The 27669-nt window shown below is 45.2% G+C and overlaps 1 protein-coding gene and 1 long non-coding RNA gene across 9 annotated transcripts in view; both read right to left on the bottom strand.

Annotated features, from left to right (window-relative positions):
• CAMTA1 (calmodulin binding transcription activator 1) overlaps positions 1-27669 on the bottom strand; it is a 324174-nt gene that overhangs the window by 280395 nt on the left and 16110 nt on the right. For 7 of the 8 annotated variants that reach the window (XM_032993178.2, XM_032993179.2, XM_032993182.2 and 4 more), the window contains exon 3: positions 13841-13959. In XM_032993178.2, the coding sequence (XP_032849069.1) occupies positions 13841-13959 (119 nt within the window). Of the gene's footprint in view, positions 1-13840; positions 13960-25316; positions 25444-27669 lie in introns of those variants that run through there. The other variant, XM_042794325.1, reaches the window with a different exon arrangement.
• LOC122153638 lies at positions 31-4250 on the bottom strand. Its single transcript, XR_006165489.1, has 2 exons — positions 4165-4250; positions 31-343 (listed from the first exon to the last, which is right to left on the bottom strand). It is a non-coding gene; the product is annotated as an uncharacterized LOC122153638 (long non-coding RNA).

Raw genomic sequence — 27669 nt, 5'->3', positions numbered from 1 at the left:
AACAGGAACATCACCCAGATCTAGACAAGGTCCAAGTAATAATCACTGTAATTAGCACTTCATTCATATAATTACCAGCAGACCCCATAACATTTTACAATGGAGGTAATTACCCATATTTTACAGCTGAGGAAACAGATACAGTGCAGGTGAATAACTTAAAAGAAATCATCAGTAAATCTGTGGCACAGCCAGAGACTGCAATTATCCTTATTCCCAGCCAAGGCTCTGCCCCATAATCCATGCTGAATTCACTTCTGTCTTGTGGGAAGAAATCCAGAGAAAACAAACACAAACTGGAATTTCCAATGTCTAGAAGAGCTGAAAAGCAGACAAGTCAAACCTGAAGGAGAAATAGAAACACATTTTTATCACTGAACATTTTCTCACCAGAGGTCTGCAGCTAAGAGTGGAGGAAAGACAGAGGACCCTAGCACATACAGCAAGCCAAATGCAGGGTTTTGACTGCTAAAGTTCTACTTCTGTAAGCAGAGTAAAAGCAAAAGCACGAGACTGAGTTGGGGAAGGCTGCCCAATGGCACCGGCTTACCCCTTCAGCGACCAAAGACCTTAATGAATTTTGAGAACTTAAAGATTAAAGCAATAGCAGTAATTAAATTATTTAAGGACTTCGCAAAACAATATACACGCAGAGCAGCAAGTGGGGTGAGAAGCCCAGTCCCAGAGGAGAAACTCCCCAAGGCGCTGGCTGCCAGGGCACCAGTCCTCCCCCGAGGCCAGAGCAGCACTCGGGCTCTCCTCCGGGAAGCAGCAATTCCCCTTCCCTCCAAGCACGAGAGAAAGAGGAGTCTCGCCTGGAAGCCGCCAGCCCTAAAACACATTAAGAGGGGTTGGCTGCCCATTTGTTACGTTTACTGCGTACAGACAGATTCTGTACAGTAATCTGTGTGTTTTCTCAGCTACAGACTTTGGGGGGGGGGGTGAAATCTGTACACTTTTTTTATCTTGCATGTTTGGATGAGTTTTATTATTAATATAAAAAAAAAAAAACCAATGTTTGCTTGTGTTGACTGATACATCTGTTTTTCAGAGTAGTCCAGACCAAAGTGAGCAATTTGTCTGTTGCCTATGTATATTTTATTAAATGAACAGCACATGCAGATGATTGATACACAAGTGTGTCTATTAGGCTGAATAAAGCAGATTGGGTTAATCTGACCCCAGATGCATTACCTGAACTGCAAAACATGCAATGTTCTAAATCTAGTAAATGTGCCAAGTATTTCATTTCAGCAATTTAGCCTTATCTTAAGGTTAGCATATAAAAGTATCCAGCAGTAGAAGATATTGCATAAATTTCAAAATTAAGGCTTGTTTCAGGAGTGGATGTTAACAATATTCTGGCTTTGTATTACACAAAAACCTCATAAGCAGGAACAAATCTCTCAATAGAGTATTCTCTTAATATTTAAATTGACAAATGTTTTGATTTGCCAACATTATGTAGCATCTATATAGTTCTTTGATTAAGCATTTGAAGAAAACATGTATTATAGTTCCTGTTCAGTAAAACTCAAGTTCAGTGAAATTAATTAAGTTCCATCATCTCTTGCCATAAAATGGACAATTGTTGCTGGTATTACCTAGTGTCATCCTGTAACACTGCAGCCAAAACCAGACTTTAAGCCTGGGTAAATGCTAATGCTATTGCCGTGTTAATGAAGCAGCTTTTCTTACTAGTATTTACTGTTGTTTATACAGAAAACTGAGAACAATTCCTGTCCTCCCTTTCCAAAGCCTCTACCTCCTCCTTTCTCAGCAGCTCTAGTACCCTGGAAGCCCATGCAATAGCTACACAGGCATAATCCATATTCATTACAGTGATTTCTGTGAATAACCATCTGCATCTAACAGAATACTTGGAAAGATCATGAAAAAGATTGCATGCATCATCCTGTGTCATCCGAACATCTTGTGAGATAAAGCCAATTATTTTCACCACTAAATAGCGCTTACCTTACGAAAAGAAGGCAGGCTGGACATGACAAAGTATCTCCTGAAACAAGAAATTCTAGCCATCTTTTAACCTCATGTGTTTTTATATTATTGACTCCCTCCAATTCTCAACACCAGACATTTTTATTCCATCACTTTTTTTTTCCTTGCTCTTTGTTCTACCAGGAGGCAGCTGAAAGCCAGCCCTCTGCACAGAGGAAGGAGATTCCCTTTGGCTTCCAGATGTCTAAATAAAGGTTTTTAAAAACTGCTTTCCTAGAAAGTCAAGGCATTCATGTCTAACTGCTGCTGATATAAATATGTGCTACAAGGAAGAGAAAAATAGTCTTCAAGGAATTTTCCTGGGCAAAATAAGTATTTTTTTCCACCGAGTTTTAAAACCGCTCTTCTGAAGAATGTAGAAACAGCTCAAGATGATTTTGGAGCATCATACTTCTCAGGCTGACAGGCAGCATTAAAACCAGAGTGAAAGCCAAATCCCAGCAATCCAAAACACACTTGATGTAGGAGTGGCAGCCTTGTATACCAGAATTGATGACTCCAGGTCTACAAAAACTATTACAGCTAAAATTTGGAACAGGAGGGGAAGAGGAAAAAAACACCTGAATGCTTCAAACAGTGATGTAGGCTGTGATTGTCTGTCTTGGCTCCTAACCACTGGGTCAAAGAGAAACACGTACATCAACACACAGGAGAGACTGGTCAGCAGAATTTTGTGAATGCTGTTTTTGACTGCCAGTTTTTTTAACAGGTGACTCTACAGAGACAAGGGCAGTTTCCAAACAGAGGTCTTGTTATTTAAGCACAAAGATTAGTGCTGGAAATACCATTTTCTCGAGCATGGGCGCTAATCAAAGTAGGAGATGCTTCCTGAACCAGAGTCTGGCGATGAGGCTGCAGCCCCACTGCTCGGGGGTCAGACCCGCAGGGGCTCACCGGGCCTTGCGGAGGCCCCCGGGGGTGAGGGCAGCAGCCCCCCTCCCCCCCCCCCCCGGCGAGCACCGCAGCCCCGTCCACCGCGGCCGCTGTTTCACTCGGGAACAGGCAGCAGGAGGGTTTTCGGGGGGGGCTTCAGGCTCCTCCGAAAGGGGCCAGACACAGGCAGCGGCCAGGTGAGGCTGGCTGAGCCGGCCCGTAATGTGGGAAAAGCTCACCACAATTTTAATCTGTAGTTCTAATGAACAATATAAAGTTTTATAAGCATCAACAAGGCTCAGAGAAGACCTAAATTCATTTCAGTGCTCATTTAGCAGCTTCATCTGTGTGCAATTAAAACTTCAGCATTTAATGTTAGAGACTAAAATAATGAGACACTTAAAAAATAATCTGTACTTCAGTGGGCCATGCTCAGTTGGTATGATCATTTACAAGATAAAAATAGAATCCGGACAAAATCTGTCTTATACACTGGTATCCTTTCATAGAAAAATGGAAAGAGACAGTTACTAAACTTAGGGGAAATTACTATCCCACATACACACAACACTGCTTCTTTAAGCACATCCCGTGCTTAAAGCACATCTCAAAGCATTGGTAACTTCCCTTTTGGCTTCAATGATAATGTAAAAATAAATGTAATTTGAGTTTCAGCTGAGATTTTCATTTTGGTCTAAAGCCTAATCTTTTATTAAAATAGCTATCAGTTTTAAGCTGATGGTTAGGAAAACTTATCTTCAGGACAGGGAACAAAATTTTAACAATAAAGAATATTTCTTATTCATAAGAGTACCTTAAATGCTCCCACGATTACTTTGAGCTATCAAAATGTAACTGGGAGGGATGGAGGGAGGGGCATGGGGTGACCAGCATATATTTTACTGACCAAAAGGACTGTAGAAAAATGCAAATTAAATCAAAGATGTATAGAAATATCAAAATAAGTTAGATGAAATATGGTGAGAACATAGGTCAAAAAGAGTAATGTATTATACAAGAAACATACACACAAACTTAAAAGAAGCAAAAACCAATGAAAATTACATACTTTATTTTTTTTTAACAACTGAAATAACTTTTATTCAAGAAAAGTCAACATTACATATATCCATAGGATAAAAAAAAAAAAACAAACAAACAAAAAAAGACATTTGGGGAGGTCAAAGAACGCTACAGTTTAAACTGATGAAATGTTACAGCTTGCACACCAAAATTAAAAATGAAATGAAATTTAAAAAATGAAATGGTTACCAAAGTAATGCAGGTCAAGGGATCAAAGGTGAAGGGTCACACATTATTAAAAAGAAATCCAAAAGGGCGTCTGCATCAAGATCTCTGCAAAACAAAGGAGCTTCAGTGAGTAAAGCTAGTACCTCCCACGGAATCCCACCAAAGCTCTCACGATTCACACCCAGCACCAGGCCGTGCCGGGCGCGGAGCCTGCGGCAGCGGGCCCCCCCGCCGCCACCACCGCCCTGCCCAGAGCAGCTCGCCTCTATCTGGGAGTTTTGTGTTTTGGGGTTGTTTCTGATTTATTTATTTTTTTTTTTAACCTCCCTGCAGAATGGCTTCTACAGGCCTTTCCCTTTCTGTACTGGTGGACAAAACGGGCTGTCTGAGCTCAGGATAAAAGGCAGCAGGGCCCAAGCACCCGCGCCACGGTGCACGAAGCAGACAGTCCTGCCGTGGCACGGCAGGTTTCCTTCGCGAGGGAGCCTGCTGCTCAGGGAGGAACATAAATGGCTGCCAGTACCACTTTGACATCATCTGTTTTCAGGGTATTACATGCTCTTTCTCAAGAGTTTGCTTTATTCATTGTAACTGTGGAAATACTGTAATTATTGACACATATGCACGCTGAACTCCTAACATCATAGCGTATTGGTTTAACGCTACAATAAAAAAGTAATTCAAATGTGGTTACCAAGACAAAGGCCTCTCCTCCTGGAATTTCAATTACACAGAAGCTGTAAAAAAACCTTTGGTACCCATTTCCAAACAAGACGCAGTCAATTATCTATACTGAATTTATGCAGAGAGCGTAATATTTACATCAGATAACTTTATAAGAAAGACACCCACCAAGGGCATAACAATCCTTTCCAATTCAGCATCTCTCCCCCTGCTCGGCAAGATGTTAAGTTTTGGGAGTCATTCATCTGGACTAAAATAGCTTCAATGCTTGAAGGCAAGGAACAAACCCATCCCACAAAACTGTCTTTGCAAGGCAAAGATGCCACCAATGATAGAAAATCACCATATTCCATGTTGAACTGTAGTGCAATGATCTGATTTGCCTGTATGTTTTTCCAGAAAACACTGCATCTTTCTGCATCACTCCTGCTTTACATGTATTGCAGTCAAGAACCCTTCAGAAAGCAGGAAGATCTGTATTTTTACTATCCCCCTCAGCAGCACTGTCTGGCAAACTCTCCTGCTAGAGCTACTGCCACATGTTGAAGTTAAAACTAAGCTCTTGCCATTATTTCCAACCTTTATCAATTCCAACTTCTGTGAACCCAACGAAAAAGTCAGCTTTTCTGCTGTTATTTCACCCGTGTGCTGAGGCTGGGTCCCTTAATCACGACTGACACTACAGATTTGTAGGATGACCTCATTTTGGAGGAAAGCAATTTGGAAACCAAGCGACTTAGAAATAATTCAACAACAAAGACACGGATTTGCAGTGACTCAGCAGCTAATTAAGCCCGGAAGGTATTAATGTGAATCACATGATTGGGAAGACCCCACATCTCAGGAATGCCTCCAAGGTGAGAGATGGGGAAGCGAACAGGGGCACCGCGCGCCGGCAGCCCCGCTGTGGGTCGGTGCCGTGGATGCTGCACCCCCATCACGAGCCCGAGGCTCCCTCCCGGCTGCTCGGGCAACTCAAAGCTTGTGTGAAGATGAGTTTTACGTAACTCCGAGAGCACTTTACCCGTGGGATGGCAGCTGACTCGAGGTGAGCGCGGGGCAGGCCTGCAAAGCCCAGCACCTCACCAGCACTTTGCTCCTCTCCTCAGGATCCACAGCCAGCTCTGTGCACTGGGTATAGACACCAATTCCAAACGAATGAACACAAATTTTTATTTATTTATTTATTTATTTATTAAATTATTATTTCTCCCCTAATGCAACATACTACTCTCCTCTCAGGCACACTTTCTTCCTCCCAAAGATCACTGCTTTTGCAGAAAACAACTTGGTTTCACTCTTACTCCTTTTTCTTAAGTACTACCCCTGCATAAAATCTTCGCTTTTATTGGCACTAATTTTTCCTTCATATCTAGTTTTTCTTTCTCACCTAAATCCCCTGATTTTTCTATTCAAAATGAAACAGCCACCCTTGGAAGTAGCGAGCATAAGACCAAGATGACAGGATTTCAATCACTTAAAAAATGTAATATCCTCAGTTTCCATTAATTCGACAGGTGAACCAATTCATTTGTGTTTATATATGCCAGTCCCTGGCAGAGAGACACTGAAATTGACTTTGTAAATTGACTTTGTTTTAACATTTTCCTTGTAAAATGTGGTACAAAGTACAACTCATGTAACACACCAGTGAGTATTTTACTCAGTGCTGGGCAAGCCAGAGACCCAAATACATGATGCAGTGGTATCTACCATTAAGGTTGGTGTCCCTGTAGATAAACAGCTAAATAATAATTAGATTGATGCACTCTGATGATTCTCTCACATTTGAAGAAGGGCTTGCATAACTGCTAACTCTGATTTTTTTATTCCCCCTACACCTAATTTCACATTCTCTTTTGATACTGCACTTCAGAGTAACCATGTACCATTAAAAAGGATGAGCCCCAACAGATGATGCAGGTTAGGAAAAAACACATGAGGTTAATCAATTGGACTAAATTATATTCCACCTTATTTTCCTAGAGCAATCTATGATGATACTCTTTTTTCTTAACTGTGTTAAGTATGTGATAGACAAAGGATTCAGAGCCCGCTCTTACAGAGAACAACAGATGTCTGGACATGCATTTGGTGCCTCTGAACGACAATTGTCTACACAACACTTTTGGCAGAGGAACCTGGAGGTACCTGACACTGCCAAAAAACCCAGAAAGTCCCTTCCATCCTCAAGAGCCACTGAGGTTTGCTGGGAGGTTTTGTCCCGGTACCCAAGAACTGTTCTTGTCTCTCTGTCACTCTGTGCAGCACGCAAACCAGTACACCCAGTTCCCGAGCAACAACAGGAGCAGCCGTGCCTTGATGTGCCGGCAGCGGCGGGCAGTCACTGTGCAGCCTGCACATGAGGCACAGCCACAAGTGTGCAAAGCAAACTGGACCAATTCCACTCCAAACTAATTGCTAGAAAGTTTCAAAATTTGTAAAAATATTCAGAGGTATTTTGATAGGTTACTAATGTCAAAAACCAGTGAGTTAAATACCATCAGCATTTTATACTTTGTGTATAATATGCCAAAACTAATTATGAACTCATTTTTTTCTTTAGTTATCATTAAGTGTAAAAAAGTTAATTTAATTCATTCAATCGAATTCACTTGGAAAAAAACCCAGGAGAGCAGTACATTATCCAAAACAATACATTTCATCTGTTTGCTATGCTTTGCAGGATTCAATCTGGTCCCAGGACTCCGACACATTAACTGCACGGAACTGCAAAATCAGCCATTTTTAAAGATTTATCATTATATAATTACAACGTCGGTCCTAATATTAAAAAAAGGGAAGGAAAAAAAGTTAAGATTTTCCTAAGAGAAAGATGAAAAATCTCTCTATTAGAGCATGAACAGCATAGCAGGTATTACTGCTTTTGTTTAAAATTGCCAGGAATGGTAACCTTTAAATTCTGCTAAATCACCGAGCCTGCTCACAACATTTACTAATTATGTAAACATGACTGAGAAACTGCAAAAGCAAAGCCAGTAGCAGATTTTCTGCTTTGTACATTAAGCAAAGTGCAGAATTTCATTAATTTCACAAAATAAACCCATAATGAAGTGCTTCTGTTAAAGAGAAATTTCCATCTCGTTCACTGATCAGCCTTAAATCATAATCACACACGCAGCAAGAAAAGCCGCCCACACGTGCTAGACAGCATCAGTCAGGTGTACAAACAGTTTACTCCTGACTCTGCTCTAGTCAGGGTGCAAACGTTGTTTCCTCTTGATTTCACTTTCAGAGCTTTTTTTTCTCCTTTAAAGAAAGTGGGTTTTCTGACATTTCTGTTGCTGGCTAGGAGGACGGGACACGCTTTGGTACCAACGGCCGGTAGAGCAAGCATCCAACTAGCCAGTGACAAACGGGTGGGATGTGCCTTTCCCAGCTACAACAGCTAGCAGAAGACCCCCATCAGTTAAAAAAGGGATGTGAATCAACACCAATGTTCTTGACTTTACAGAAGCTTTGGTTGTTCCAGCAATTGACAAACATTTTGCCCTTAACTAGGCACTTCCTTTCATTCACAAAGCCTTACGTTTACTTGATTCAGCTCCCAACTCAACACAAACCTCAGGGCAACCCCATGTGCCAGACCAACAGTGGCAGGAGGAGACGCTACATAAGAAGTGTGCACAAGCTGGATCGTGACCGCTTCCCTGATACTCCTCTAGTGGAGGATCATCAGGCGGAACAGAAAGCAACTAAATGTCTAATAATAGCATTTGCCAATACCACCATAATATTTTATACTCCATGATCACATGGGCAGCAGGCAATTAGTCAAAATTAAATATTCTCATTGCTGTTGAGAGATCACAGAGCCAATGCAGACCGCGAGGACGTTCCAGCTTTGTAAGTGCTCGGCAGCCGCAGAGCTCTCACGACAACGGCCAGCCTCTGGCTTCAGGAAACTACGCGCTTAAGCAAAACACATCTGAATTAACTTGGGCTTAATGGAAAGCATTAAAAAAAATACACTGAATAACTTCACAGTCCTCAGAAAACTGTAACGAGTGCTGTTATTTTTCCAGAGTTTTGCCATCTTGATGGCTTATCGCAGAGGGGATGCTGTGACCTGGACAGACACCCCTTCGTTGCTGAGACTGTGGCGATGACAAAAGCCGATCCAATACACTGGCTCAACCTCCTGAATTTATAACACATTAACCTGCTCTGGTAAATAAGGTATGAACTGGTACAGTAACGTAGCCAAGTGTTACAATACACCATACCATCAAGGGCAGCCTTAAAACAAATAGGTGTTTTAAGTTTTCAGACATAAGAGTTAATTCTAAAAGGCACTTAAAAGCATTTAAAAAAAAAAAAAAGAAAAAAAAAAAGGAAAGAAGTAGTAGTATGCTGTACTGCTCCATCTCTCCTCAGAGTGATACTCTGATGAACAAACCTGTGGTGACAGGAGCCGTGCCGGTAACTGCCTGACACTGATGTGCCGGGGGGCTGGAGGAGCAGGGGCCAGATGGCGTTATCGCTTTCATCTACTCCTTGCGCATTTCGCAGCGTTAATAGCCAGCCCGAACGCTCAAGACTGACTTCCCAAATCAGTCTGGGTCCCTTACGTCCCTCAGGCAATTCTCCAAACCTTCAAGATCATCTTTGGGCTTTGGAGAAAAGACGGGAAATAACTGGATGTCAAGCGGAAGAGGAGAATGTCACTGTCATGCAAGCAAAGCAAAAATGCAAGTCCACGTCAGAGATGTCAGTAAGCATGCGAGTCACGGTCCCCAACGCACCATCGTTGAAAAATTTCCTCCTATGATAAATAATGCTCAAATAGAGTTTTGTAATTGCACTTATTTGCATACCACCAAGCAATACCTAAGCCTGAAACCTGTAAAAAGTTGATGCTAGATATCACACTGGAAAACGGCATTTCTGCCTTGCCCCTTAAAAGTCTAGGCACATGAAGCAATTACTACTGGTTTTTTCTACCGTGGAAATTCTGGGCTTGTCCCAACAGAGAACGTAAATACAGAATACTGTCAGAAACAAAAGCCCTAGGTAGCATTTTACATTTCCGATGTTTAACTTTTTCTTCTTTCTTGTACTGTGTCATTAAGTTTACAAGGATGATTAATGACTGCGGCTGCCAAGTCCATTAATGAAAGGCATCTTTGCTCAAAGCTGCAATCCCGCTTCTGGCAAGCGCTGTGCAGAGACAAGGTTACCCCGACACCCTTGAGCCCCTGCACCCACCCGTGCGGCGGGCGCGCAGCGGCCTGGGAAGCTCCCGCCTCCCTGGTAACCCGCTCGCTCGGCACGACGACGCGTTTTCTGCGGACAGAAGCCTCTCACTGCCCAAAGCGAGGAGCGGGCAAGGAGCCACCTCTGGGAGGGGACGAGGTGGGAGCGGGAGCTCGGCCGAGCACCCAGCGGGACCCGCAGACGGTGCGCCCGGAGCATCGGCCCCGCTCCCCGGGGAAGGGACCCGACGCCCAGCGCTCCCCACGAGCATGCCGAGCGAGCTGCAGGCAGCACCACGCCGTGGGAAGCCTTTGCTCCATCCTAAAACCAAGGCCAGATTACAGATCTGTATTGCAAAGTCTAAACCAGTTCAAAATGAATGGCTACTAAAACCCAAGAGCAAGGAACTCCCTCACATGCACAGAGCGTTGCAGAATTTTCTGGCAATTAACTGATTTGTCCTACCATGAGAAATCATACCAAAATCCCCTTTCGATCCTCCCCCAGAGCAAGAGAAATAAGCATACACACACTTTCACTGGCATCTCAAAAAATGTAAATCTGTAATTAAATTGCTTGGCTAAACTTATGATTTTGTATCCCTGGTAAAAAAAAAAAAAAAAATTGAATTAGAAGGAACACTTCCTTCACTAGGAAATATAAAACCACTATAAACTTGATTTAAGACAAGATGACATCTTGATATGGAAATATATTTCCATCAAACATTTCAGTTAAAACTGCATAATCTGATGGAAAGCAAACATCTCAATAACATGTTCTAAGCATTTTTAAATGCTCCATTTCTCTTGCTGCTCATAGCATTATTTTACTAAGTGTAAAGTCAACCACAACCTATTCAGCTCTCAAAGGATATTGTTTCTCCATCCCAATTACCCAATCCAGAGCAACGCATGACCATTATCCTCAATCTGCCGATGGAAGTGCTCAGGAAAAGTTATTTGTGGCGTTCCCATGGCGATGCCCTGGTAGAGGAAAGAACAAACCCCGGCTGCTCCCTGACCCGTGCTCAGCGGCGGCAGCATCTGCAGAGCGAGCCCCAACGCCAGTGCCACGCGTGCCCCTTCCTCGAGCCTGCCTGCCAGCCCCAGCGGCTCAACAGGCCTTGGCACTTTTATTTCAGGGACCCACGGACGCATACAAGGGCCACGTTTACGTTTCCTTGAAATGCCCCCATACAAAGGAGCAGAAAAAGGTGTGCTTTAAGGGTTTGGGCCAGCAGCCCAGCCGTAGCTGGGTTAGGAGGGATCCATCCCACACCAATTCCCACCACACTCACACTCGGGAGAAGTCTGTGGCAAGACCCAACATCCGTGAGTTTGTCCGACCGCATACGAGTTTGAGGGAGGATAGCAATGTCATAGACATACTCAGATCCATAAGTTACCATATGCATTTTAATTCTTTTAGATCTTTTAATAAGCCTCCCTATCGGTGAGACCTCTCACAAGCAGTACCCGTGATTTTGAAATGAACACACAGAGACTGGAAGTACCACTGTAGAAAATACATCTTTTTCTTCTATATTTTACAACTCATGCCTTTGCTAGCACAGACAGAACACCTGTGTACTCAGATGAAAAAATATATTCCCTTTGGAATGACTCTGAAATGTAGACCAACATTATTATTCAATTATACCCTAAGAAAAATTCAAGTTTTATAACAGTGAACAGAATTAAACTTCCATGTTGGGGGTGGGGAGGGAAATAAAATCTGTAAGCTAAGCTAAGCTCCCTCCTCCCCCGTAATTAACACAAATTTTCCAAGACTTCATCTAGGCATAAGATTCTGCCTTCTGCCATTTTTTTCTTTTTTCTTCTCTGAGCTAATGAGGCCAAAAATCTCTGGCCACAAGAAAAGCTCTTCCTTTTAAATAATGCAATAGGGAAACTGCAACTGACACACCACATACACCAGCAGAAACAGCACCAGTAATAACCCACGTACAAAACCAGCTCCTTGCCCCCACTGCATGGCAGCCACAGAGACAGATTTTGGAGGAAAGAGAGATACAAATGAGTGTGACAAACTTGACATTCAAAGAGACAGAAGTGGGTTGGTTTTGGTTTTTTAACCTACCAGCCAATCATTTGTGATTATTAGCAAACAATCCATCTAGAATTAAGGTATGAGACAAACCTACACCAGCAACATGCTGGCAAGCACCATCCAAACCGCTCACTTTCCCCCTCTCCAGAACGCTGACATGTCATTCAGAAGGAAGGCTACGCTCCCCAATTTTTCTTCTAGCCTAATACACCTAACAAGCACCTACACTTTCCCATTTGCATCAGGCTTATGGATAATAAAGATTTCCAGCTATATGATTAACTTCACTTGCCACATTCTGTACCCTGGGAGGCTACACACAGCAGACATTGTTCAGAAAGAAAAGCTGAAAGCCTGCATGTGTAAATGTATATGCAAGGCTCTAAACTAGGGACAACAGAAATACTAGAGCAAAGCAACTGAAAACCAACAAGCTGTTTCCGATAACAAGCAGCATCATTCTGCCACAAACCTGTGCAAAGAGCTTTCCTTCTCAACTTTGTCAAAACATCATCTTTGAGAGCCACTGGAATTGCTATTACTGCATGCCTCGTTCCCATTAGTATAAACGCTATCACAGAACACATTGCAACCCGCATTTTCTACAATTTACATTTCAATTCAAATGACCCAAGACAAAAACATCTACACAAAAGAGCCAACCCAGCAACATCCCAAAAGACCCGATTAACTCTGTCACAGTACTTAGTATGCTAGAAATAGATACTTGACTTTAACTTTCAGACAAAAGGAGGTGGGGATAAAGGACTCCACCTTTGAAAAGTACACACACGAATGGATCCATATTTGATTCTGCGCTCAGCTTGCCACTTGCAGACATTAAACTCATGAGTACAGTTTCTGTTTACGTGTTTAGAGGTTATAAATCATTCATTAGAGGGACAAGAACAGTTAGCTTCCAACAGGCAGATACTAACTAGTTTTACAGTAATTTCCAAAGTTGATTGCTTCTACTATCAAATAATTTCCACAAAAAATGGCAAAGGTGCTGCAAGACAGTGCTACTAAAAACTAAAACTAGAGTGTTTAGTGGGTATTGCCATGTAACTTCCAGCCTTGCTGTCCAGAAGGAATAAAGACAAGGGATCGTAGACCTATTTGGACTGTTCTTCAACTTTACCGTGGCCCACCAGACATCTGAATTTTAAATACTTCTGTTTCATTCCAGTGAAGCCAATCACAATCTGCTAACAGTTATGCAAACTATCACATTCAGAGTAACTAGATTCCAGTATAAAACGCCCAATTCTTTCTGTTCCCTGTTCTTAACAAGCTTTCTCAGACAGAAGCTCGTTATTTCTCAGGACCCTGTTTGGCAGGAAAGAACATGCACTGTTTTTCTGTTCAGAAGCCTTTACACAAAGTCAGATAACATTTTGTTTAACATGGTACCAAAACACCTATCTAATTTTAAACAATTTTGAAACATGTCAGTAAGATGATAGAAGATTTGACTCTCTGACACAAGCGACATACACACGAGCAATAGACTCCCTTACTGTAGTAGCACTCAGCTTCCACATTGGCCTTCAAGTCTAGTTTAAAGCTCACCTTCAACATGTAATAGGACTTTATTATTTCAACAACAGGTTCCAGAGCCAGGGAATTCATATTCTGTAACTTACATGGTATCTTCTCAAAAAATATTCCATTAGCATCAAGTAAGCGGGTATGTTTAAGAAAAGGTAAGAGATTTAACTACCTCATTAGTGTTCCAGCGGTGCCTCTCTTTCGGTAAACTTGAACATTTTGGTAGGCATTCAAGCAGCTTCTTCGGTAAAAAGATTTTTACATGACTGCCATTGCTGTTCCCATGATCATCTAGAAAGAAGAGGAGACACGTGATGTATACACAGGAGAACAGGTGGTTTCCAGTACGAGACCCTAGTTATGACAAAACTTGGGAACCCACCGGTTCACTTGTCAAAGAGCAAGCTATTTGTCATTGCAAGGAAGAACACAGCTTTCTGTTGAAACTGCACCTTTATTTCAGAAATATAAACAGTTTAATTCCTTGTGGTTGCAAAGTTTGAGAAGAGCTGTGATAGATTTGTGCACGAGGAGCCTGTGTGTGTGCTTACCTGTGCCTATTTTAGCTTATTATTTCCCTCAGTAACAAATTTTACAAGCAATAGCGACAAACATTATAGAAGCTGTGACCATAGCAGTATGACCTGCCAGGAAAGTCGTAAATGAAGTTCACACTCGACAGGATTTGCAAGTAAATAAGCACAGAGCCACAGCACCCGCTATAATTTTGTCAAGCTGCAGCAGAAAAGCAACTCAAGGTCTATTAGTTTATTTAAAACTAAAATGCGCTGTACCTGATTAAAACAGTCTACTTTTTCCACAGACAGCTCAGAAAGTAAATGTAGTTCCTCAACATGAGAGGGAGGTAGAGGAACGGAAATCTTCTTACCTCGCCACAGTCCGGGGAGGGGGGGTGGGTCTCAAAAGCAGAAATACTGAAAAATACTAAATTATTCTTTTTTGTTGCTAAAAATTTAGAAGGTTCATCAATTCCCCTTAAAAAACAAGAGAGCCCCAAAACCCCCCGATGTCCAACAGCCCATAGAAGTCCCAGAAGCATTAATCTGATTATGTCTCTCTTATCACCCCTCTAACACCACCTAAAGAATCAGAGCATCCACAAACTCCGCATGTTTGTAGACCAAATCGGTCCCTGCAGAAAAGGAAACCAGAGCAGCAGGATAAGACATCCCAGCTACAGCACAGGAGCTTTACTAGTTCTCCTCCTAAAACACACCACCTCTGCCTTCTTCCACTCTTCTCATGCTTTGTGTGATAGATACTGGGCAGTGGAATGCGAGAAGTACACTTATTCGCTGGCATTTTACCCTACAAAATTAATTTATAGTTATTTCCCATTTGGAAGTGTACAGAAAAAGGATATTAACTTTTTCCTTTTACACATCTAATCATTTTATGTCATTAAACAGAGGCCAGCATCATGATAAAACTCCTCTGCAATTACGTACGACACAGAAACTTCCCATGACCTGCAGCAAAGCAGAGAGAACCCGTCCTGCAATCATTTTAGAAAGCGGGCGAAGAGCACAAACGAGCAGCTAGACATCCCTAGTATTTTTAAAGCTTGATTATACTCTTGGATGTGTCAAGTGCAACAATATACATGCTGTTAAATCAACTACTCGTGCAAGCACAGCAGATGAGTTTACAAGATAAGCAGCGATGTGTATGATAAACGTGAGCTGCTCTATAATTTACGAGTCCTGTGTGCTCCCTGAGTTATTGGGAACTTTACTGTACAGCTGCATTAGACTAAATCAACAGGGTTGCCAGTCTCATACTTCTTCCTGGGCAAACGAGCAGTCGGGCAGTATTGATCTTTGCTGAACTGATAAAGAAATCGGGAAGAAGGTTCTCTCAGTTTTGGAGTTTTGTTTTGTTTTTGTTTGGTGGTTTGTTTTTTTTTTGTATACCATTCCAGGATTTCTAGCTTGACATTGAACAACTCAGACCATTACTCTACAGGGCTTTTTGGCCACATCTTTTTCCCAGTCGATGCTCTGCACGTGTGTCCATCACGTCTAGCATTCCCACCACCCCTGGCTGCTCAACACTTCACAAACACGCATGTTGTGACACTTGGGGTTATCCACAAAGACACCAACTTGCTTGGGGCAAAGAACGGAGCCGGGCAGCGCCCCGCCGCGACAGCAACCCCAGCCATTCCCACCTGTATTTTCAGATCGGCCATCTGATTTATCTGATACCTACTTAACATTCTCTACATTCATTTTATACCATTTTCATTTCTCATTGAAAATATTGCATTGCACTATGTTCAATTCATTAAGGCAACAAAATATTTTACAGCGCACGTTATTGCTTTTATCAGCCAAACTACATCCCCAGTTACATCTCATCAGCTTATTTTCCATGGGCGCATTTTAATTGACATTAATTGTATTACTTCCCCTTACCTTCGTATCAGTCAAGTCCTCTATCATTCATTCCATTATTTTGCAGGGCTGGCAGACCTCTAATTATTCAGCTCGTTTTATTAACTTTCTTCCACTGTCATCAATTACCGGTATTATTAATCCAGAAAGTGCCAATGGATAATAGATCCCTTAAAAATGTTTTGGTAAAAGTTATCAGAACTTGCTGACTCTAAACCTTCCAAATCCTGCTGTTAGCATCTCATACCTTTGTGTTATTATAGCAATGGAAGGTCATTTTCACCATCCTGAAATGTGACTACATCTCAGGTACACTTCCCTTTTCTGCGTTTAACAATGACATTTCTTCATTCCAAAAAATGCTCAACATGGAAAACAACTACCACCTGCCTCTATCTGACAAGCTTTTCATTAGAGAATGCTTTAGCCATGTGGTCAGAATGATACACAATTATCATGTTATGGGAAGTGAATCCTAAATTCAGTGACCTCTAAAACAGGTCTGACCTTGGAAAAGGATGACATTGACCAACCAGCTAAGAGGATGACGAAGAAGCAAGCGCCTCGCCCCAAACGAGGGACACAGAGTTGCTGTAAAACTTGCTTCTGCGCTCGCTGGAATTCTCCGTGACATAACCCCCCTACAGAGGAAAGTCTGTGCAGATAAAATGGGCAGGCTGGGCAGAGAAGAGGGGGGCTGCTCTCAGCTGCAGCAGCAGTGCTGGCAGACCTCAGTCACCCCTGGACCCCCCACTCCGTGATTCAGCTTCTGCTGCAGAGCGTTTCCATCAGCAGATCCCCAAGCGTCACACAGGATCTGTCATCCCCACCTACAGACTGGCTAGCAAGAGTTCCCATTCCTCCAAATCAGCTATCGCTTTGCTACTCATGATCCTCACAAATAATACTGCAGTCCTTCCAACTAAAACACATAAACCTTTAGGGAGGTGGAGAAAAAAAAGAGAAGTGGTTGCCCTTTGGTTTGAATCAAGCCTGTCATTTCTACTCAACGTGACATACCCACTCTCTGACCATAGAGTCTTCTGATGAAGTCAGAGGAATAAGCATCAACACTGGTCAGCATCTGTGCCCAACTTACAGAGCAACCAGGATGCTCCGGAAGGAGTATTTTACATTTATTTAGAACTAAAGTTTCTTCTGCAGTTAAAAAAAGAAGCTGCAATTTCACAATGCTTATTTGCTTTTACTGTGCAAATGCAGGCCAGATTTGTACTTGAAATTTCTTCCTGGTATTATTTTTGTTATGGGTGTGACTTATGACATTGTGATCTGCAAACCCATCCAGTGTCAATAAAAAGTGCTTTTGCAAGCAAAGCTGCACTTGCACAAGGAGGATTTGCCAGTAAAGCTGTATCGACATGGGTTTTTTCTTTTTTTTTTTCCAGTGCAAAGCTGGCCACAGCTCAAAAATGCTTCCCAAGGCATGCACAGCCAAATCTGAAAACTACAATAAGGAAGCTACATACTAAAATATAGCAGCCTACAATGTATCTTGTTATAATTCAATATGAAAATACAAAATTTCAGTTCCATTAGCCATCTTCAAGATTACTTATAAGTAAATCAGAAACTCGTGTAAAATTAACAAAGTACAACTATTATAAAGTTCATGGAAAGTTCCATATTAATTATACCACATAAACCCTTCGTAATTTTATGGGTTTCTTCATGCTCCTTGCACTTTATCCTCCCAAGGGATGCAACATGGGCCATAAAACTTTAAAGCGCACAACAGCAAATCACACAGTGAGTCTGTGCTCTACCCCTGCTCTCCAAACAATCCCCCCTTCCCCCTCCTTTTTTTTTCTTTTTTCCCTTTAACTGGTTCTTAAATCTTCTGTGATCCAGGAGGTGAACTTAGATCTGTAGACCGTTTAACTACCACAGTTTATCAATAAGACGTATAATTGGAGAATACAAAAATGGCTGAATGGGTGTTGATCAACTGCTGATTTGCAGACAGTTCTATAGTGGAAATAAATAGAAAGAGTAAGCCTATAAAAATCACAAACACAACTTTCATAAACCTGTTATTATGAAGTAATAACTTAGGGTTGGCCATCTTCTTAACTACCTCACAAGAGAGGTGAAAGGTGTTTAAACGTTACAAATAGGCACTTTCGTACAAGTCAAACAGCTAAAATCACAATGCAATTATTAGCTACTTAAATGGAACGGGAGGGTGCCAAGTTAACCGTGATGCCACTCACCACGCTGCTGCTTAAGCAGCAGAACCGAGTAAACACAGTTGTGAGGTGGCACCCATACGAACACAAAAAGCTAGGCTACCCAAATCATCCGGCCTCTGGTGTAACGCAGCATTAGCCCCTGCAGCAGCCCTCCTGGAAAGAAAAATAACAGGCGTGTGTGCCTTAGTTAAGAGAGCTCAGTAGTGATGACATCAATACCCAAAGCGAGCGCGCCAACTCCACTGTCCTTCCTTTGGAGTTGTGGTTCTCGACCCTCCTGGCTTTTCTGGAACCCTTCCCCTTTGCAAAAATGTACTCTTCCAATAACTCACTTTTCTAAATATGATATATGAAGACACAGACAAAAATGAAAGTCAAGGTATGCAGATTTAGTCAAAAAAAAAAAAATCGATTTTTTTTTTGAAGTATTTGTATTTCCCATGTATTGATTTGGCTCTGCCAGGTCCTGGGATGTGGGTGGGGGTAACAAGTCCCCCTGATGTCCTACAGTCTTTCCCTTGCTGACCTGTGGACACAGACAAAACCGATGAATACAATCTGGCAGAATTAAATGCAAAGGATTATCCCTGATCCAAACATCTGAAGGACTGGCATGCTATTTCTCATAGTGAAACTTCGTTCCTGGCATTTCCAATCAGTAAACAAGTAGCAACATAAGCAAAACCAACAGCTTTTGGTCTGTTTTCTAGAAATATTTGGACGATTACAGTTGTAAATCTCTTGGCAACAAAAGCAGATTTCTAAATATCAATAGAGGGTGGCTAAGATAAGATAACCAGGTCCAGCTCTGCAGCACTGCCTTCCCAGCAGGGTTCCACTGGATGCCAGCACTCGGCTGGGACGCTGGCCGAGCAAAGGCGCTCCCGCTCCTCCACCGCAGCGGATGCGGGCAGCCCTGCAAGCAGCCTGAGGCTGAGGGGAAGACACAAGGAAAGGGTAAACAGTTCAAGCAAAGGTAAAAAATGTGAAGTAGGAGCAGGAGAGGATGACGCACAAACCAGCACACGTGCAGCTGTGACTGCTGCCTGTGGGGAAAACTGGAAGAACAAGGAAAATCGGAAAGAATGAGGACGAAATCACAGGAATGGGACTAGTATCAAGGATGATCAACGAAATAATCTTCCTCTAGTAAGTTACTGAAACTAGCCTAGTTTCTTGGAATATTTGTGATAAATACTTTGTTGCTATGACAAGCTCTACAAACCATTCAAAAACTGTAAGAAATACAAATATAGATAAAACTCTGATGCTTTGTATTATCCTCCCGGTTCTCCCCACCATTAATGCACTACTTGTAAGTTATTTTATCCTTTTCACTTAGCAGAAAGTTTCTTGACATTTTATAACTGAATTCAATTTAAACAACACAGTTATGTAAAACTGCAAATGGTGCGTTTTGGGGAAGAGTTGATAGCACAATTCTTCTTCATGAAAGCCTACGCGCTGGTTGAGAAGGTCTGGTTTACACAATTAGCTATTTATTTCTTATGCTGTACATTTATCACTGTGCTCAGCACTTAGGAGTCTGCTTCCCTCAAACCAACAAAAAAAAACTGGCTACTCTATTTCACAGGCTCCTCTTTTCCTCTCCCACCTTAGCTGACGGTTTAAGGTGCCCTGCTAACCATGCAAGAAAAGATAATTTGGTTAAATTCAAAGGCGCACAAAAGTAACTATATTAAAAGCAGTCTTTATGAGCACTAAAACAGTGCAGTCGCTTCAACTTTTTCCTGCAGCTCAGAAGTGTGTTCATGCATGAATTTCACCACGTTGCTTTTAAGTATGACAAGTGCAACAGAATGATTAGACCATTGCTCACTACCGCCACCGATTCATTTGTTTTAGACCTGTCATCAATTCCTTCATCCCTTGTTTTTCACTAAAATTACATCATCAAATTCAACTGCGATGAAACTAAGGGGAGATGGATATATTATTAGTCAAGCCTAGCAAAAATAAACCACCCATTTATACAGTTTTCAATACTATAAACATTTTCAACACTACAATAAATTTTTCAGAAGTCCCAAAGTAATGGTTAAGGCTAGTGAAATTACTTACTCTGAGCCTGTACACTGGCAGCTACCAGCCACGGCGTTTTTATTTTGTGTTTTGTTGTTGTTGGGGTTTTTTTATTATTATTTTTTTTCCCCACACACTATGGACAGTTTGAGTTTGGCAACCTACCTGGAGAGCTGGCAGGAAAAAAAAAAAAAAAAACAAACAAAACCGCTTGAAACGAAGATGAGATAAGAGCAGGAAAAAGACACTGAGCTTTCCATTCCCAGTGATAATGGGAGACTGCTCTTGCTCACCCAGTGCCGTAACTGCTCCTTAGTATGAAGCCATACCTTTAGCATCGCCCCAGGGAGAGAGAAGCTGCTGCACCCCGAAAAAAAGGGGTTAAGGCAGATGCCAGTACCTGCAGGCACACTTACCTTTCAAAAACCCACAGGGTTTAAAACAGGCTAAACACAGCACAGGGCTGAAGGGGCGCAGGAAGACACGGAAGGGGAAAACAGGACACAAAGTGAGGGAGAAAAATAAAAAGAAAAAACTCAGCAAGGGGTAGAAGAGGAAGCCAGGAAACACTGAAGATGCAAGAAGCTGCTGGAAGCACTGCATTTTAATTAACCAGCACTGCGTTCTACAACGCACTCTACCAGCCTCATTTTAGTCCATGGAAAGGTTTGGGTTTGTTTTGGGATTTTTTTCCCCTGCAGATATATTTGGTTTATTGAAGCAGAGACAGAAGGGACACTAAAAAAGGAAAGTCACATTCCAGCTCCCTCTTGCTGAAGGCTGCCTGGACAGAGAGGTAGGATAGCTACTTTCCCTTCCTTCAATAACATCTACCTTTGTGAGCAGGTCTTTTTAAAAGACTGCGTGTTTGAGAAGAACCATTTAAAAACATTAGTAAAGTTAGCACCAAGTCTTGAAAGATTGAATTCTAAAACCATTTGGTTTAACCTTACTTGTACATAATCCTTTCACTGTTTCCTGATACAGGAAATGAAATCTGAGTTACATCTGTAGGAAACCTTCCTACAGAAGTAGCTTTAAAAACCCACACAAATAAACAAAAAAAAAGCTTTCAGCCAAAGTTATCATTAACGAGTAGAGATGTGGAATTGGATGAAAAAAAACCTAGAGCTTTAAACCAGCCCCATGCCTTACATGAAGAATCTTGTGCAAAAAATGGTTATAATAGCAAAAGTACTCCAAAAACTGACCTCACGTAGTTCCTGCTGTTTGGAAAAAGCAAATCAAGTCCACTCACTAAAACCGTCCTGCTGGCTTACAGCTCTCTGAGTGGGTCTAGAAGCTTCACTAGAAGGCAGCTCACTTCTACCTCTGACAACAGAAATTTTGGTAAAATCCCAACTGCTGAAATTCAGCAAAAATACTGGGGCAACGAGTGGACTGAGCTGAGTGTCAAACACTGCCTTTTCACCATGACAGTCCAATTTTGCCAAGAAGGACAGCAGTACAGAGACCATGGCACAAAATCCAATCCATCACACTCACAACAAGCTCAGGTTTGTTTAAGTAATAAAATGTTATGCAACGCTTCCGCAGAGGGAAGTAAATATTTGCTGTTTAACAAACAAACCAGTAACATTTTGTTTTTAAAAGGTATGTTGCCCCCTCTCTCATCATTCCATAATATTTGAAGCTCTAACTTCCTCCTCAGACAGTATCAACAACAAACCCAGAACAGCTGTCAAAATCCCCACTGCCATCCTCCCCCAGTGTCCCCGGCTCACAGGGAGTTATGGGGAGAAATTCCACCTCCTGCCTTTCCCACCTCTTGACCCTGCTTGAATTAACGGACATAAAACTCAGCAGTCACATACACCCAAAAACAGCACGACAAATGAAGTGCCCAGCGCCTGCGCCAGCTGCACCATTTAAATCCACGGGCACGTTCTGCTGTAAAGCTATCAGTTTCAGATACCTGCCCATGAGAATACACAGAAGTCTAAAGAAAGGTTCTCTGAGCATGTTCAAACTTTTTAAAAAACTTTATTTTTCTAATTTAAAAAAGACCCATCCCACCCTGATCAAGTTCAGAGCCCATTACAGCTGCCAAGATGGCACCTCGGGGGGTCAGACCTCCCATTTCAGTTCAGACACACCAAACGCAGCAGAAAACTACAAAAGCCACAAACCCTCTGCCGCACAGACAGTAAGAGCTGCTCGGTCATCGAGCCCAACTTCATCCTGCCTAAGGAAACCAGAAAAGCAGGAAGTCACCCAAGATTTTTCCAAGATGTGGAAATCTCTCCTGCAGCCAGGGAAAAGAAACACCAGCCTCATCTGAAACCCTCACCCACCACCAATGTTTTTCTGCTGCTAGCTGGACATGAGAATCCCTGACGGAGGCCTGACAGGGGAGCTCCAAGACCGGGGAGGTCTGCAGAGCTGTCCACAAGCCTCGCTTCTACTGTGCCACTTTGAGCGGATGGAGCAGACTGATCCCCAGCAAGAGCAGTGCTCCTCCACACAACTAACCTGCTAGCTGCCACTGACGTTTGTTTTTTAAATATTAAAGTAACAAAAACCTAAAGTAACTTGGTTTCTCTCCTCCAGCATCTGTCCTACTGGCAAAACACTTGTCTTGAATCACACTTTAAAACGATTCCCATTTAAGTTTCTGACAGGAGGAGTCTAAGTTTAAGGAATGAATGGTTTATATCTTGCCTCCTTGAAAATATACCACAGAACTAGGTCAGCGCGGGGAGCTGCTCTGAGCGCTTACTACGAGAACAACACAGGCATCGAGCCGAGCTGAAGACTCTTCGTGTCCCCTTCGGCGATGCTGCCCGGGCTCTACACAGGTCCAGGGCAGGGAACCAGCTCCTGACCCACCAAGTGAAACGCTCAGCACGGCACGGGATGGACACACGGGAACGCCGGGCACAAAAGCTGTTTCTGCAGCAGCTTGAGCACAGCGCTACAAGACAAGAGCGAAGGCCACTGCGGACCTGTCTCCTCAGCGAGACCACACCTCAACAACCCTCAAAAATCAGTTACCAGTACGAAGCACCATGGAAGTTGCATGGAATAACAAGCATAAAGGCCAAACCACCTCTAAAGTCAAGGAGCACTGATCTGCACGGTTCTGTAAAGCCTGTGGCCTCAGAGGAATGAGTATACTGAAACCTGTGCTTTACGTAGAAAAAACGTCACCCTACACTGACACAGGAAGCCCAAAACCAGAATCAAGTCCGAGTGTATTTTGGTGACAATACTTTTATCCGCTAAATAACTGAAACTTCACAATTTGACCTATGAAGCCCAGATAGATGTTAATTCTCTTCCCACTTACACCCCGGTTAACCAGCTGGCATTTTACTACTTCAGTGGACTTAATCATTTACTTCAACGCAAATGAGAAAAGAATGAAGCCCAGTGTTTTCCAGACCACAGGAAAGATGGAACTAATGAATTTGGGAGTGTAAAAGAGATTAATAAAAGATGAAGGTGACAACACTCATAATCACCGCTACTACTTAAAATTTACGTTTTTGTGGAACACTCAGCCTTCATCATATTGCAGAAGGCACAGGCAAAAAGCAACCCAAAAGGTGGCCATGACAAGAGAGGCTCTACAACTACTAAATTACAAGAAATAACCAAAAAAAAAAAAAAAAGGTATTCCCAAAGGACTTTGAGCAAAACTCCAGACAAAGAGGTGGGATGACAACCCTTGTATCTCAAGAAGGGGTTTCCCAGTGAAGAGGACAAATGGGTCAAAAGCGAGGACGTAGGTTTGCTACAGCGGACAAGGACAAAATTCGTATTAGCCAGATTCACAGCGGTTATTTGGGGTGCCCAACTAAGATCAGATAAATTAAAGAGATACTAGTAAATTCACCTAATTTTAGTTATGCAACCGGTTAGTTGCGGGATATAAACCGTCTACCTCCCTCTCTCCTCCCGCCCCTATAAAATGGAGGCCCTGACACCGGGTACCGGTTGCGTTGCGCCGCACCACGCGAGGCCGCGGCTCGGCGGCTCCTCCGCCGCTGCCCCCCGCGTTCCCGCAAAATTACAACAGAAAAGTTGGGGCGATGACAGTCCGGGCCGGCGGCCCCGTCCGCGGGAGCGGGGTCAGGAGCGGCCGCCAGCGCTTCTCGCCGGGCTGCTTGGGCAAACTTTGGTTAAATCACAGGAAAAAAAAAAAAAAAAAAAAAAAAGGCAATGCGAGGCGCAGGGGCGCGGGGACACCCCCGCCGCTCTGGCCGGGCTCCCGCCGGGGCGCGGGGGGGCGGCCGCGGGGCCGCGCACGGGCGGAGCAGCGCTACCCCCTTGCGGACACGGCGCGGGCCGCGCCGGCAACTTTCGGCCGGAGTTGGGCGCCCCGGTTCCTCCCCTCCGCCCCCCTCGGCAACCGGCACCCCGCGCCGCCCCCGGGCCCGGTGCGTGTGTGTGTCCGTGTCTCCCCCCATTCCCACCGCCGCGCTCACCTCCGGGCCCGCCGCTTCGCCCGCTGCCCGTGACCGGCGCGGAGGCCCCGGTGCGGCGGGGCCGCGGACGAGGCCGCCCCGGCTCGTGACCGGCGCGCGCCCGCGAGGCACGTGCGCCGCCGCCGGTGGGGGGAGGGGGAGCAGCGAGGGCGGCGCGGCCAGGCCCGGCGCGCCGTGACCCCCCCCCGGCCCCGCGCCGCGCCCCGCCGCCGCAGCCTCCATGTTGGCGGCGGGCGGGCACGTGCCGGCGGGCGGCGGGAGGCGTGCCCCTGCTCTCGCCCGGGCCCCGGCGCCACGCGGCCTGCCCGCCGCACATGGCCTGCCCACCGCCCCCCGCACACACACCGGCCCCGCGGGGGGCGCCCGCCGCCGCCAAACTTCCGCGCGGCGCGGCCCGGCCCGGCCTCCGCCGCCGCCCCGGGGCGGAGGGGGGGGGGGGGGGGAGTGGGGGGAGGCGCGGCGCGGGAGGCCCGGCGGCGGCGGGCAGGCCCGGCGCGGGGCGGGAGGCGGCCCGGCCGCGCTCTCACCTTCCGGCTTGTTTTCGGCAGCCATTTCCCCTCCGCGCGCCACATCCTCCTCCGCCTCCTCGCGACCGGGACCCAGGCGCGCGCCGCCTCCTCCCGCCGCCGCCGCCGCTGCCGCCGGGCCGGCCACCCCGCGCGCACGGCGCACACCCCGCGCCGCCCATTGGGGGAGCCGCTGCACTGACACCCACGGCAGCCAATCGCAGCGGGCGGAGGGCGGGCGCCCAGAGGGGATGGGCGCGATGGACGGGGCGCCCCGCCAATCCGAGCGCGGCGGCGCTTCAGTGACATCTGCTGCAGCCACTCAGCGGCGGCGCCGGCAAGACGAGGAGGGCGAGACGCGATGCTTTACTGACGGCCGCAGCGCCCACTCAGAAAGCCGCGCCGCGCGACTGACGGTCGCCAGAGCCAATAGCGCCGCGAAGGAAGCGGGACGCGCCGATTGACGCACGGCGCCCCCGGTGCCGCCAGCCAACGAGGAGCGCCCTCCGCCAGAGTGACCGCTCCCGGGGCCAATGCGGCGGGCGAGCCGGCGGCCGCGGGTGCTCCCGCCCCCCGCCCTGTCCATTGGCTGCGGGCGGCCCCGGCGGGCGCACGCCCCCTCCGCGCCCTGTAACCCTAAACAAAGCCGCCGATTGGCGCGGCCGCGGCCCGCCCACCCCCGCCCCGTCCCGCCCCCGGCGGGCGCGCCGGCCGTAACCGGGCCGCCCGTCACCGGGCCGCCCGTCACATAAAAACAACGCTCCGCCGGCTCTGCCCTGAAACCCGCCAACTGCGCTTTGCCCCGCAGCCAGCGCACCAGCCCCTCGAAGCGCGGGGGGCGGGCGCTGAACCGGCGCTGCCCCCCACGCTCCGCTCACACCGGCCGCCGGAAAGCCGCTGGCACGCACAACCCGACGCTCTACCCGCTTTTTAAAAATCACAGACAAAGCGCCTCGCTATTCAACCGACCTAAACAGTAGCACCGGCGCTGCAAAGGTTATTTCCCCTGTTTTTTCCATACTGCTGAAAAAATAAAAGTCCTGTAGGCCCTCTCCCACGACTGGAGTGTTCCGGGATGGGCACACAGTGCTCGGGAAGAAGCCGCCATCCTTGGTGCGGTACGCAGGCGGTGGGGTGAGGATTTGTGATCTGCAAGGAGAACCAAGTTACCAATGCCAGCAAGACGTAAAGCGTTGGAGAGAGTCCTGCAGATCACACGGGAATGAGTTTGTGAGCAGCACTCACACGTTCTGTGAGAAAAACGGTGACAGTCAGCAGCTGTACAGGTCCCTTGCAGCACCCCCTCTCAGGAGCGGGACATCGAGGAGCTTTTGCTGTAAAGAGTCTCACAAGAAACCAAGTAAATTGCTCTGTCCTTTTAAAAACAGAAAGTGCCTCGGAAGAGTGATATATTCTTTGCCTGGCCGAGTTTTCTCCCCATCTCCATCAAAGCTTGAAGAGTACTGGCACTTCTGCCTTCTCGAGCAGAGCTCCGCGTAACTCGACCACATCTAATGCCCGCACAATGCAAATGAAGACTGAAACGGTTGTTTCCTTTGATGTGTGTAACTCAACATGCAAAGAGGATATTTTTCCTTAGATCCTCATGAGAGTGGAGCTTCATTAAAAAGACCTGTTGGCTCTCTGGTTTTGCTAAGGACCAAAGACACTTCCAAGCCAAGACGAAAGAGGAAAGGTGCAGTGGGTCTCTTCTAAGACAGAAGAAAGGAAAAATCCTTTTTCCTATTTTCAGCAGCTGCTAATCTCATGGAGCATGAAAGGCACATTGATGAAGAGGCTCTAGAATGACTGGCTCACTCCTGATGGTCATAAAACTAATCTGGTGTCCTCCGTCCTATAAATACACACAAATATTAATGCAGCTAAAGGATCAGTTAAGATAATTGTTTCCTTCAGCTGCTGAAGATATGCTGGAAACTCTTCTAGTTACCACGCTGGCAAAGAGCTATCATCTTCTTGATGAGTTCCAGGGAATTTATGTCTCTCCTTCGATGTTCTTCCAAGATGATCCATGTGCTTAGCAGAGACACAAAGTAGGCATACAGCTGGTGCTCCCCACAATCTGCATTACAGCAAAACCAGAATACTGGATTGAAATAGGCATCCCTCTGCACTTAAGGATGGAAATCCATTTCCTGATGCAAGTATCAGACATTTAGGTGACATCTTACTAAGACATGCAGGGCCAGCCCACGTTGAACTCATCCCCAGCACTCCACACAGAGTGGCTGGTGCCAGCACCTCCGCCCTACGGACTGACCTGCCTTGCTAGCTCTTCTTTGGCAGGAGACAGGCACCTGGATTAGCCAGGCCACAGAGCCTGCAGAGCCTTCAGAGTGCCAGTCCTACCTGC

This window comes from Tyto alba, unplaced genomic scaffold (assembly GCF_018691265.1).
Source record: "Tyto alba isolate M040663 unplaced genomic scaffold, T.alba_DEE_v4.0 Super-Scaffold_20000042, whole genome shotgun sequence".
Lineage (NCBI taxonomy): Eukaryota > Metazoa > Chordata > Aves > Strigiformes > Tytonidae > Tyto > Tyto alba.
The sequence above is the reverse complement of the archived record's forward strand: the minus strand, read 5'-3'. Positions and strand labels throughout refer to the sequence as shown.